Below are 14,607 nucleotides of genomic sequence, written 5' to 3' on the forward strand. Positions count from 1 at the left end.
ACCAATCTACCTGCCAGTGCAATCTGTGGCATCCAAACTGGTATGGATAACACACTTGACTGCCTCCTGTCCGTCATGTATCCTCTGAACTAGAGAAGTCCTAAGAACCTCTTAAAATTGTCTACAAGTTCTTGGTGATCATGTCCCAAAAGGTATGTGTATCAGCCGAAAAAGACAGACTGTTTATAGGGATCACAATGCCAAGCTAGAGGAGGAAAACATATGTTTGCCAAAGGCATCAATCCTTTTGGATTCTCTGTCTGGAGGATTGGTCATAAACAAGGTAGGGTTCAACTTATTGTTAAAGGCCTGTACAATAAGGCTCTCTGGAGTGTAGTGCTTGGTGAGAAAACCCGGATCACCAGGCACTGATCTATGATGTCTGGCCACCTGACTGCTGACAGGCAGGCAAGAACATGGTTTCGACCAGGTAGTCAGAGTACCTGTGAGGGCATCCTAAAATGGGAGCCAGAGCTCAGATGTTGCCAGTCCAAGTGGCAGAATCTCCATCAAAACATTTGTTTTGGTCTCTGAAGAGGGCAGCTGTAATTGTAGTACCATAGCTGCCCTCTGAACCACCACTGCCAAAGAGGCACTTCTTTTTTCCATGTGGTGAGTTCAGCTCCATCTTTGAGCGGTATCAGGGCCACTGACATTTTGTAAATCAAGGTATAAGGCATCATCAGCATAATTAGGGAGGAGCAGGCCATCCTCCTCCCCATCATCATTATCAATATCCTAGGATGTAACCTGCTTTGGCACAGGGTCATAATCAGAGTCAAAAAGAGAATGGAGCTTCCGCTGTGTTGTAGTACAGGGATAGGATTAGAACCAGGGTGCATGACAACAGGTTGTGCTTTTGTAATCTCAAAGCACAACATCAGTCAAGCCTAAGCGCATGTCAATTTGGAGTATGACATGGGCATTGGCACAAGATCATTCACAAACACTGGTGCCGTCGGGATGGCGGAAAACAAAGTGGATCTTGGGTTGGGTGGAAAGCTGTACCAAACTTAGCAAAGGCCCATAAATCGGCGAAGGTCTGTGGAGGGACCATCTGCCAGTAACGTGGCTGCACGTCCCCGCTGTAACCCATAGGTAGTGCAGAGGGAACTGGAAGTGCACTGAAAAGTTGCAGCATGGCCTCTTTGGAGGCCACAAACTGTTGTGGGCTAATGAAAGCATGAGAAATTCAAGGAATGTCAGGACATAATGAGGAATTTGGTTCTGTGGCTGTAAACCTTGAAGGGGTGCGACTGACATCTTGACACCCTCATACCGTCTCTTTGGAGTCAGAGTGTCAGGCTAGGATTGAGTCCTTCAATTTTGTTTGCATGTATTTGGACATGGACTGGGACTTGGACTTACCAGAGAACTTCGAACAGGAAGTGAAGAGGTCATGGGAAGGCCCCCATGAACAAGACTGAGACCGGACTAGCGACTTGGAGCGAGATATACATGAAGGTTTCTTCTTGTGCTCGGTGATGTGCAACTTTTTCTCCTGGTCTCAGATCCCCTTTGGGAGCATTAGGTTGCATTCATTAAACAACTTCGAGTCGTGTCCTGATCCCAGACACCATCGACACATCTTGTGTGGGTCCATGACCAACATCTGCTTCTTGCAGTCATGGCCCTGCTTGAACCCTGCTGTTTTAGGGGGGACAGTGTCCCTAGCATACTGTGAAAGAGTACTGGAGTCACTGTAAAACTGATAAAATTGGGAGAGCTACGGATTTGCATCTGAAGGTGCAGAAAGAAAGGAACTGACAGCATACAGGGGTGGGACTTATATGCAGTTCTGCTCCGTCACTACTGTAATAGGTATTATAAGATTTTTAAAGAATACTCAGTTTATTATTGCTGACCTTTGAATTGTCATCCTGGTCTTTCATCAACTTATTTTAACTAAGATAAACTGTATAGAAGCCCAAAAGCAATACCTAACTGCACACAAAACAAGCAGCGCCACAGGTACTTAAAATGTTTTTCCAAAGACCAAATGAAACCACCTGAAACATGCTGAAAGACACCCAAAAATATCAAGAAAAACTGGCATAAAACCAAGGAAAATATTTTTAGCGAAGCATCAAAATTCAGTTTGTTTCAACAATGAATAAATGTGTACAGTGGCACAAAAAGAGCATGAGAGGCAAGAAACCACATTAAACAAAATATGGTCATAAGGTGCTGAAATGAGCCAATTATACTAAGAAAAACATCTCCTTCGATGGTAGTATGCTCCTTATGGTTGGCAGGAAAATAAAAATCGGGAGAATAGTCAAAGGAAAGTTTTAAGTATCTTACTCTGACGAATATGCCTCCTTTTCACGGATGCTGTGATACCGCATGCAATTACAAAGCAGCTGGTACAACAACCGCGTTGTAACAATGCATGCCATTACCCCGCAAGTCGGAACAATGACTTGCGGAGGGGGACGCTGAATGTTGGAATAGTATAATTTACTATTCCAACCCCAGTCTATGCGGACAGTAGGGAAGGTGTTGGATTTTAAATCCAACACCTTCTCCCCCCTCCGCAAGTCGTTGTTTCGGCTTGCGGGGTAATGGTATGCATTGTTGCAACGCAGTCGTTGTAACGACCACGTTGTAATTGCATGCGGGGTGATGGCTTCGTTGTGAGGGCTGTTTACTTATTCCGACATAGGGCAAAAATGAAATGATGTAACAGTACTCTATCAGCTGCAAAAGTCCAAACTGCTCCTGGGATCTGCCTTACTATAATGAAAAACTTCGTCAAGCTTTGACCATATGGAAGATCCGCTGGTGGTGACTATTCTCTTGTTATCTTTAGGAGTTTGGGGCATTGGACAAGATATTTTTTTAGCTCCCTGTTCGGAAAAACTTAGAATTTTGGTTCTGATAATCCAAACCTGAAAAATGCCAAGCATTATTGAAATATACTTAAACTTCCACACAAAGGAAGCTGAATTATGTCTTGTCCGAAGCCCCAAAATCCTTAAAATGACACTGGTAGAGAGCGACAGAGTAACAGGTAGAGGTAGGCAGAGAGAGGAAGGGTGTTTACTTTACTAGAGGGGGGCTTTGGAAAGTGGGGGCTCTGAGCTATTGCCCATACTGCCCATGCCTTAAAACATCTCTGCTCTGTCTTAGACTTTTGCGGCCTAGCAGAAAAGGCTGATAGAGTCCTCCATCACGAAGGAACCAGACATGCTAGCAGGATGTGTCAACTCTAATGTCGGCCACAGGATTGTAATGAACCTAAAATAATAATCTCATTGAGATGAAAAAATTGCAATGCCAACTTTAATAAAATCCATGATCCAAGAAAAACTGCCATCGTACAAACAAGAAATCTGGAACCACGAATTACGATGCAGCAGTAGACTGAAAATACATCAGCATTAAATTGTGGTGCTAAAAAAGCATATTCAAAAAAGAACCAAAGAAGAAAATACTTTGGTGAAGACCAAAAACATCATGGTCTAGGGGTCAATAGTTTTTGTTCATTCAAAAAGATAATCCTGCTTTGGAATTGTTTTTTTGATAAAACAAAAACAAGTTACAAGTTTGACAGATGGTACCATCAGTTTGACTGTTTCGTCCATCAGTCTTTTACTTTACTGACAGAAATGCTGTGACAGTGGTTCCTGTCAATGACTAGAGGTGTCCACTGGGCAGGCGGATACCTTTAAATACGGGGTATGGGTACTCGATGAGGGCGACAAAGTATTGATGCAGTACAATCCGTACTGTGAGCTAAAAATCAGGCCCTTAAAATCAAAGCATGACAGAAAAAGCTGGTTCGCTGTAATGTCAAATAGAAGATGCATTTTAAACATTTCCTTACCTGCTCTCACTCCTTCATAGAAATCATGGCCCCTCTGGAAAAAAAATATATGCATCAGCTGGCAACATAAAAGCTCTTGAGTTTGCATACAAATATTATGTGTCAAAATGTTTAGTAGTGTTGCAACATATAAGTTTTAAATCTTCAAAATTTAGACTAAATAAAACATGTTTAAATTATGCATCTAAGTCATCAGTTACAAAGATAAATCAGAGAGTAGTGTCCAGTTAAGAAAAACAAGCAAAAACACTGACCTTACCTGTACCAACCACAAAGTGACCCTGTTTAAAGTGTCCGGTTATATATAGAAAAGAGGCAACCATTTTCAAATTGTGACGTTTGACTCTGCATTTCATGAGTAAAACAATATTATAATATTGCATCAAATCATATAAAGACTAAAATAGAGGAACAAGTTACTTACCTCTGGTAACACTCTTTCTGGTAGATACTCTAGTGACCTGCAGATTCCTCACCTTTAGACTAGTCCAAGGTGCCATCCTGGAACTTGATATTTTAAAGCAACAGCTCCTGCACACGCCAGGAGAGACAGTCGCACTCTACGATGACCTTGTACGCCCAAGAAGTGACAGAGTCGGGTCGCATATACGTGCCGACGTCAGTTTTTGTATTTATGTTGTTCTTTTGCACCCTCACATGCAGGTCAAGTCAGAAAAAGTGCAGGTGATAGTGTGCCAAAAGTAACTTGAGACCTTTTTAGAATGGGCAGATGTCCATTACACAGAACTAAGAGGCGGGAAGATGGTGAGGAATCTGCAGTTAGATAAAGTATCCAACAGAAAGAAGGCTACCAAAGGTGAGTAATTTGATCTTCTGGTGGCTGGCTACTGCTAACTGCAAATTCCCCACCTTTAGATCCGATACCTCTATAGCACCTCCCTAAAAGTGGAGGGTCTGAGGACTAGACTCAAACCAAAAGATCCTGCAGAACTGTAGGGGGAAAAAATACCCCTCTCGGTGGACCTGAACATGGCTGTCAAGACAAGTGCTTGGTGAATGTATGTACTGACACCCATTTTACAGCTTAGCAAATTTCCAAGGCCGGAACTCTCCTTACTAATGTCGTCTTGGACACCTTAGCTGGGTTGAATGTCCCTTAAGCAGTTGAAATGCTCCTTCGTTGCTGGAGCAAAGCATATTTTTATACATAGGATGAGCTACCTAAACACCTGCACCTTCAAATAAAATCCATTGTGTGAGAGAAGGGAACTGGGAGGGGCGGGGTTTACGACACGGGAGAGTAAGGGGCAAGATGGCGGCTGCGTGAGTGGTGCGAAGGTCACTCCCCGATCACTCTGGATATCGAGCGGCATAACGAGCTGCTTGTGCCCCGCTGAGCCTCGGGAATTGTGGGGGATTGTAGCGTGAAACCCACCTCCGTTGTGAATGACTAGCCTTTCATGCTTAAGTAATTTTCGGCAACGCGCGGCGGTATTCCGTTTCCGCGTTGCATGCAGCCCAGCGTACCTGGGTGCTTGGCGGGCGTGGTTGGCTGACAAGCTGCTGGGGGAGAACGCGAGCCCGTGCAGGATGGCTCCACGGAGAGCCGCACCAAATGAGGGAGCCGCTGGCGTGAAAGGGGCTGTGGTGCCCAAGAAACTGCCTACTGTAAAGGAGCCTGATGCGGCTGTCACACCACCTCAGAACAACGCGGAGAAGGCTGTGAGCAGGAAAGGGACTCCTGATCTGGATCGACATTTGCCAGAGGGGGTTACACGGAACAAGACCCCCACTGTTCCTGGGATGTTTGCAGGCAAATCGGTAAGCGGGAAACAGAGCAAACAGCCAAATCCACTGTTGGAGAGAATTTCTAGCTCAGGCATTGGCTCCGGGATTGTATCTGTTCCTGCCACTGCTATTAATAAAAACTGCAACATTGTAGCTACTCCAGCGGAGTTGGTTACACAGGACCCCCTCATTGCCAGAGAGGCTGACAGTGTGCATGATATCCCAGTTTTTGCAGATATTCAAACATCGGGTTCAGACGCAGCACTTACAGCTGGGGGGGGGGAGCAGGTCTAATGATAACTCTCAGTGAGGGCGTCCGTGATCCCCAAGAGATAGGAGATATGGCGCCAGGCACTCCAGAGGGGGGATTTTTTTTCTCGCTGGCAGAAGAGTCAGATCTAAATAATACTACTGACCCCGACAACACGGATATAGACGCCTCAGGGGATAATAGCGGTAGCCCCCCCCACGACTACAGACACACCAAGGAGGGCCGCTAATCGCCCTAGAAAGAAAACCCTTGCGGGCTCTTGGCATGGAAGTTCTCACTCAGACTCCAATGACCATCTTCAATGGGACTATTCTACTACCAATCTGGAGGCGGAAGGGGGGCCAGGGTCAGGATTTCAGGAGGAAAACTCCAGTGTTGCAGATAAAAAAATGGAGCCTGTTCCCTCAATCAGTTTAATATACTCAACTTTTCAGGCAATGCAAATTAAGGCTCGGCAGGAGCATAAAAGGGCACAATTGGCGACTAGGAAAATTCAGGGCGCTATCCATAAGACAACTAAAGCTTGCTCCGAGGTGGTAGCAAGAACGACTGCCCTGGAAGAGAGTAGGGTTGGAGGCTGGTTTTGAAAGCACTGAGCAAAAAACATCTGATAACGATGCAAGAATGATGGGGGCGTGGCTAAGCGAGCCACGATGGCGGATCGGCTTTGCTGAGGCTCCGCGTCTGGGCGCCTCTCGGCAGCTATATGGAGTGTCCCACCGGGTGCTGATCGATGCGGGGGGCATCGGAGGGTGGCTGCATTACAGCGGGGAGACAGTGGACGCCTGGGCGCACCCCTAGCCCTCCGGATGGGAATCGGCCCGACTGCTGCAGCCGGCGCCGCATCTTAAGCCTAAGATGGCGGCGGAGCTCTTCCGTATGATGCGGGGGATGCCGTGAGGGGAGACGGGGAAGCTGACAACGCGTCTCGCCCTGATCGCGCCGGCACTCGGGGAGTGTGAGCAGGGAGCGGACTCCCGGATAGCGACGTGGAGAGCATCGGAGAGCGGAGGGGCTTTGCTGGCCCGAGCGCACCCGCCATCTTGAGTCCACTGAGCCCGCTGAGACCCGGAGTCGGACCCTTGGGCGGCCCCCGTGCACCTACGGTACTCCATGTGACTGGTGCTGGAGGGAGCTAAGGGGGTGCTGGGCTTTGTTGCGGACGGCAGGACCTGGAGGCATTCAACCGACCCGACCAGCGATTGCCTGACCCTAAAATGGCCGCCCACGGGACATCGCATCCCTCTCCATGCAGCCGGTGAGGCCTAGCTCCTTGTGCCTACCGAAGTGACGGCCTTCTGGGTGCAACCCGTGGGAGCTGCTGTGCCCTTGCCAGACCTGCTGACCGCCTACCCGCTACGAGTCGCTGAGGGACATTGATGGCCTCACCTCAACAGTAGACCCTGAGAAAGACTGGGGCTTGCACGGGGGCCACGAGGACGGTGCATACGCTCCCCCCCTTGACCTTGAGGCGGCCGCGGAGGATACCCCGTGGCGTCAGTCGCCACGAGGGGTGGATTGGTGCTGGGAGCGCCCTGAATGTGGCGCCTGGTGACTGGTGTGGACGATTCCTGTGCTTGGTCCACAGGGGGACCTTGGTGGGCCGGCTCGGACGGCGGCTTCCCTGGGCGGCTTCACCCGTGAGACAGCGCGGCCGCGCCTTCCGCCCTTCCGTGGATTCCTTGCCTCGCTGGGGCTCCTGCGACCCGGCGGACACTACCGACTCGTCCGGACCGCGTGGACTCACGATGGGGAAGTCAAAACCCGCGCAGCATCAAGTGATCCCGGAGACGGCCCCGGAGAACATGCCCCGGACCTCGACGTGGTCCCCCAACACGGTGGCCTCCACGGACTTATCGATCTCGGACAAGCTGGATAAGGTCCTCGCCGCCATTGAACTATCCCGTCTGTCTATGGAAGAACGCCTTGGTACCCTGGCGACGGATGTCAATCTCCTCCGCGATGACCACCGGAAATTGGCGGACCGGGTGCGTACGGAGGAGCGGACACTTGCGGAAATACAGCCCATACTAAAAGAGCAACAGCAGACGATCCAGGGGGTCCTTACTCGTCTAGCTGCGGTGGAAGAACACGCGCAGGATTTGGAGGGCCGCTCGAGACGCTGCAACATCCGGGTACTGGGGCTGCCGGAAGGAGTCGAAGGTGCCGACCCCATTGCATATATGGACACGTGGCTGAAGTCGTTTACCCCGCCTGCAGACCGCACACCATTCTTCTCCATAGAACGGGCTCACCGAGTGCCGGCCCGAAAGCCCCCGCCCGGCACGTCTCCTCGACCATTTCTCGCCAAGTTCCTGCACTTCCGGGATAGAGATGCAGTGCTTCGGGCGGCGCGACTGGCCGCACCGTTGCGAGTGGACAACAGCCACATCATGATCTTCCCAGACTATGCTTGAGCGGTGCAACAACAGAGATCTTCCTTCCTGGACGTAAAGCGGAGGCTGCGGGACAATAAGTTCCAATACGCGTTGCTCTTCCCGGCCCGCCTCAAGATTATCTATAAAGGATCCTCCCTCTTCTTCGCATCCGCGGAGGCCGCACAAGACTGGGCAGATCAACACTGCTCGCGGGCGTCCGATCCTCGTCCCCAGAGGAGCTCCCCTCTCAAAACTTTCCACGCCCAAAAGCGGCCCAAGAAGCTCCGTAACATCGAGTCCCGACCAACGCAGGGCGCCCACGACTCGCCGGATCTCGAACAGATTATGCGAGAAAGACGGGAGGCTCTACAAGCGGTGATCGACCTGTGCACCACACAACCTTCAGACTCTATAGATCGACCTCCGCACCTGTTCTCCTCCGAAGGCGAAAACGACAGCGACAGCACCGTCTCGGGGGGGGGGGACCAGACGGCACCCCCCCACGCCACTCCGCAGACTGCAGATGGACTATTGGATGGGCCGCCCTCTCCTCCTCTCTCCTGAGGCAACTCAGGCACACGGACTCTTGGTATCCTTAACTGTGATGCGCACCCAGCACCCATGATATGGCGCCCGCAGGGACAGTCACTCTGCTCCAGATCCTACTACATGCCCACTCAGCGTGCGGCCTCGCACTAGCACATCGTCACTCCCTATCATATAAAGCAGTTCTCCCCCCTTTAGTGTTACGGGAGGTAGTTTGGACACATCGTTACCCGCACGATGAGTCCTGAGTATTGGGACAGTTTCCCGCATCCCCACACGTTGTTCGCACCCCGGTTTGCATATGTCCCACTTCGCCATGGAGTTTCACACCACAGCACATCCGTTTTCCAGGCTTCCAGTCCGCCTGCCCCCTACTAACGCAGCACGTCCCTGAGGGCCCACTATTCGATTTCTCTAAGGGGCACCACACCCCGTCCCCACACAGAACCGACCATCTATGGCACAACTGACAACTAGCGCAGACATTAATATACTCACACTCAACACAAGTGGTCTACATACCCCACGTAAGCGCTACGCGATATACGCCTATGAGAAACGACAGAAGGCATCTATCCTCTGCTTACAAGAAACCCACCTTAATGCAACCGAAGTCGGCAAACTACGAGTAAAATGGCGCGGACTCATCTGCGCCACGACCTACTCCTCGTTTGCCAGAGGGGCACTGATATGGATTCGCCCGGGAACCCCTTTTCGGGAACTAAGACGGGTGGTGGACGACGAAGGCAGATACGTCCTACTAGAGGGTCTCTTAGACGGGAGGGCTGTCCTCTTAGGCAGTATATACGCCCCGAATGTCGACCAGGATAAATTCTGGGACCGACTCACAATCTCTTTGGCTCAATTCACACAGGTGCCCTGGCTATTAGGAGGGGCCTACAACTGTATCCTGGACCCGGTGCTGGACCGCTCACACCCTCCACTCCCACACTCTCCCACCTATAGACAAATAGAACGCTTTAAAGCATGGGCTGCACACTGGTCCCTCACGGACGCATGGAGGCTGCACCATCCCCAGACCCGCATTTACTCTTTCCACTCCATTCCTCATAATTTACGAGTTCGGCTTGACCGATTCTTATGCACTGCAGCGCTTCTCCCGCAAATATGTCACTCGGATTATCTGGGTAGAGTCGTTTCCGACCATGATGCGCACCTTCTCGGCCTCCAGTGGCGACCCCCGCGCCCCCCTGTTCCTACGTGGCGGCTGTCACGGGAGTGTCTCACGGACCAGACCTTTATACATGACCACCAACGTAGCATCCAAGACTACTTTACGCATAATGCGGGGACCGCGTCGTCAACCCTGGTCGAGTGGGATGGTTTCAAGGTAGTGGCCAGGGGAGAATGCATTCGGTACAGAACCGGGGTGCGACACACCCTGGAGCAAGCCCTAGAGAAGGCGGAGCAGCAATTGGCTACGGCCACTAAGGCCGCAGATCAATCAGTGGCGACAGTAGCTCAGGTCGCCCACGCCAAATCGGAGTACCAGGTGGCGTGCGTGGACTTGCGTCGTCACAATTTTCGGGCATTCGCAAACCGAATGCATCGGGACCGTGATAAGTCGGGCACACTCCTGGCATGGCTTGCTAAGCAAGATACCGAAATCCGGCCTATTACTGCAATCATAAATCCCCAGGGTACCCTGGTGCAATCTCAGGATGAGATCCTGCAGGCGTTCTATCACCATTACTCGGCAGTCTACACTGCTCCCACGTCTCTCGACCCCAGGGCCATCGACCACTTCCTCGACCCTCTTCCCCTTCCCCGAATTGCCGCTGTAGACCGGAAGGGGTTGGACGCAAAGATAAAAACAACTGAGATTACAAGTGCGGTACGAGAACTGGCCCGCGGCAAGGCCCCTGGCCTTGACGGGCTCCCACTTGAATATTACGCCACTTTTGCCCCACAGTTGACCTCTCGTCTATCAGCAGTATTGGACTCGGCGCTTAGACTCAACGAACTGCCCGGCTCTATGAGAGTGTCGGTGATCGTGACGTTTCCGAAACCCGACCGAGACCCTCAACTCCTCGCCTCCTACCGGCCCATCACGCTGCTCACAGCTGACTGTAAAATCCTGGGAAAAATTTTGGCGGACAGATACTCTCAAATCATATGCCCTTTCACATTGAGGATCAGATTGGGGATCGTTTTCCGCACGCGGCGTGTCTGATCTTGGACATTGAAAAGGCGTTCGACACCCTAACGTGGCAATTCCTCTTTGCAGTCCTGGGGAGGGCGGGTCTCGGCCCCACGCTCATAGCCTATACTCACCTACTCTACACCAATCTTACGTCCCGGATCCGCCTCGGTCGCTATATCTCCCCGGAATTTGCGATACACAGGGGTACGCGACAGGGGTGCCCCCTCTCGCCCCTCTTATTCGCACTCGCGGTAGAACCCTTGGCCATCCGGCTCCGTGGGGATGGGCGGGCCTGGGGTATCCCACTGGCGGACGTCACACACTGTATCTATGTATGCGGACGATCTTCTCATATATATACGGGATGTGATGGCGGATTTCACCACCGTTGAGACCGCCCTGGCGGAGTTTGCGGAGGCCTCGGGGCTGAGGGTGAACTGGGACAAATCGATGGTCTATCCCCTCCACCCGGACGCCCCCTCTCGGGAGGTCTGGATCGGTGACCGGAAACTGCACTGGGCAACGGAGGGTCCCCGATACCTCGGGATCCGATTATATCATTCCCCACTCGACATTTTTGAAGGGAACCATCGGAGAGCACTAGCAGGGATACGATCCTCCATTGGGTTCCGGCGGAGTTTACCGTTGGCCACGATTGGCCGGGTAGCCCTGGCAAAGATGATACTGGTCCCGCGGCTTTTGTACTACTTCACCAATCTCCCAGTGATTCCCCCCCGCTCCTTCTTCAAAGATTTAGATACGCTCCTCAGCTCTCTAATATGGGGGCAGGGACGACACAGAATCGCGCTAAGACTGCCCACGACGCAAGGGGGGCTTGGGGCGCCCTCATTCGAAGCCTACTTCCTGGCGTCGCAGCTCCAATGGCTCTCATATTGGACGGCGGAGCGATACCTGCTTGAGACATGCACTGTCACGGGATGTGTGCCCCTGCCCGAGTTGCGTCGCCTGCTTCTGCCGGGTTCTCGTCCCATGCGAACCTACCCCCTGCAGGTGGACATTGCCCGGAAATGTGTGCAACGTATCCACCGCATGGCACCGCGCTGCACTCCATACACGCCATTACTACCGCTGGTCGGCTGGCCCAGAAATGACGGATTTTTCACACCCGCCATGCTTCGGGAGTGGACGGCGAGGGACATTGTCGAAGCGGAAATGCTATTTGACGAGGGACAGCTCAGGCCATACCGACAGCTCATGGAGGAATACGAACTGCCCCCAGGCCAGTTCCTGCTTCACCGTCAACTCCTCAGCCACTTTCGACCATATTCTGACCTCACGCAAGGGGAGCCTCCCACACACCCAGTCCTTCACACACTCTTACAACTGGGACGGGGTCGACACCTTATTACATGGTTGAATAAATCAATTGGGGACCTAACACCCCCACTGCTGGTGCCTCTCCGAGCCCTATGGGAGGAGGAGACGGGACGACCATTTCACGACAGCGAATGGGACAGAGCGATAGAATTCCCCAAAAAAGTATCCAGGAATGCCCGCTTTAAAAATATACAATTCCACATTCTCCATAGGGCATATTTGACGCCAGCGCGCCTTCAACGTTTTTATCCCGACACTACATTTCTATGCCCTCGTTGTCAGGCGCAGGATGCTGCCTTCTTTCACATGTTCTGGACCTGTCCGGGTATTCAGCACTATTGGACTTCGATCCACTCAACACTCCGGGATCTCACTGGGCTGACCCATTTGACTACCTGGGAGGGATGCGCACTGGGTATCCTGGGGCGGAGAAAGCGACACAAGGTGTCGATGCGCTTCGTCTTCCTGGCCCACCTACTGGCCAAACGCTGTATAGCAATGCACTGGCGGTCCCCTACTGGTCCTCCACCTGCAGCTTGGGTGGGGGCTGTTCTTAAATGGGCTGCTGCGGAGGAAGACGCAATACGAGAGGAGGAGGCCAAAGGTACCCGTAAAACCCCTATCTCTTTAGAATGGGCGCTCCTACTACACCAATTCAGACAATTTCAGACCCCAACTGCACTGGTAGCCGACAGGAATACCCCCGATGCCGCACCGCCTTACGCGGTCCGGGTCTCCACGGCGGGGGATCCCTCCCAATGTCCCCCCGCACCACCTCCGGGCCAGCTGAGTTCCCCCCTCTGCTCACCTGATGCACCCCATGGCTCCTCATCCCGGACTGTGCACACGCCCACCCCCCCTAGATGGGAGGCAGCCGAATGGGCAATGGCAGATTTGGGACATAGCCTAGACCTCGTCACTCAGAACTCCATGGCATCCCCCAGTTTGGTTCTCCTCCCCAGTTTTTTATACAGGCAATGATCTGCTACCATACAAACCACTTCCACACGGAACTAAACATATACGTACTCTCTATATTGATGTTGGTCTATTTGTCCACTCTTGTACCGTACCCATTTTCACGGAAAATGATGTATGTATACTTATATTCTTAAATGCCAATAAAAAGTATTTTTAAAAAAAAACGATGCAAGAATGATGGATATTCTCTGGAAATTTACGGAATCCGAAAATAGGCAGCGAAGGAACAATCTACGCTTGTTGGGCATCGAAGAAACAGCAGAGGCGAGCGACGTGCATGGCTATGTGCTAAAGCTCTTTAAATCGGCTTTTCCAGAATTATCTCATTGGAACTGGGAAGCAGAGATTCAACGTGTACACAGATTCCCCCTAATGGTTAAAAGCAATCCTGGCCTCAACCCAAAGCCCCGAGCAATTTTAATATTCTTTAGTAACTTTTTATTGCGGCAAGCGATATTTGAAAAGGCTAGACCAGACGCCAAAAAATCTGCAGAGGGGCAGACTTTTTTCGTACGGCCTGACTTCTGCCACACTACTGTGGAAAGAAGGTGGCGTCTGCGGCAGCTGATCAGCCCGTTCCAAAAACTCGGATGTGAAGTTTATTTGATGAATCCTGCCCGGTTGAAAGTGATTTATCAGGGGCGGGTTAGGGTATTTACATCTGAGATCCAGGCTGAGAATTACCTAAAGGAGCTAACAAATGGCTGATTGAGTCTGAGACTTTTGGGACTTCCTTCTTTTCCCTTCTTTTTCAAGGGGGGTGCTAGATGTAACTAAGGCTCGGCTGTCGATGGGAAATGTGTAATTAGCGGTGTATGTTTTTTTTTGGGGCTATCGTGAATCTCGAGGTTCCAGGCGGGGCTTAGCTGCTCGTATATCACTGATTGGGGTTTGGACTGGTTTTTGTGTGGTAGGTTGGGGAGTGACATGGGGCGCACATCAATGCAGGAGGCATCACAAGGGTCTGAGGACCTTTTTTGTCCAAGTAAGGGGTGTGGGTGGGGATGGGGGGGGGGGGATGGGCGGAGGTGGATCCTACTAGGGACAGGTGGAACCTCTGGGGGTATAGGTATATATTTGATGGGGTTTGCTAATTTTATTTATGATGCTCAGAGTTATATTGTACTTGGTTCTGTTCACTATAGACAATGGGGTGTGTTAGGATAGCTTCTGTTAATATTTGTGGACTTAATGACCCAGCCAAACGACGTAGGATAAGGGAAGACATTCAAATCTTGAGGGCAGATATCATCTGCCTCCAAGAAACTCACGTAGAAGCCAGCAGGAATAAAATCATGGAGCTGGACGGGTTTCAACTGATTTTGTGGACCAAACAGGAGGTTAAGACAAA

The 14,607-nt window shown here is 51.2% G+C and overlaps 1 protein-coding gene across 1 annotated transcript in view; it reads right to left on the bottom strand.

Annotated features, from left to right (window-relative positions):
* Positions 1–14,607, bottom strand: part of HIBCH (3-hydroxyisobutyryl-CoA hydrolase) — a 951,762-nt gene that overhangs the window by 14,050 nt on the left and 923,105 nt on the right. The window contains exon 13 of the mRNA XM_085648807.1: positions 3,830–3,863. Coding sequence (XP_085504933.1) covers positions 3,830–3,863 — 34 coding nt within the window. The remainder of the gene's footprint in view (positions 1–3,829; positions 3,864–14,607) is intronic.

The sequence above is a fragment of the Triturus cristatus genome, chromosome 3_2 (assembly GCF_964204655.1).
Source record: "Triturus cristatus chromosome 3_2, aTriCri1.1, whole genome shotgun sequence".
NCBI lineage: Eukaryota > Metazoa > Chordata > Amphibia > Caudata > Salamandridae > Triturus > Triturus cristatus.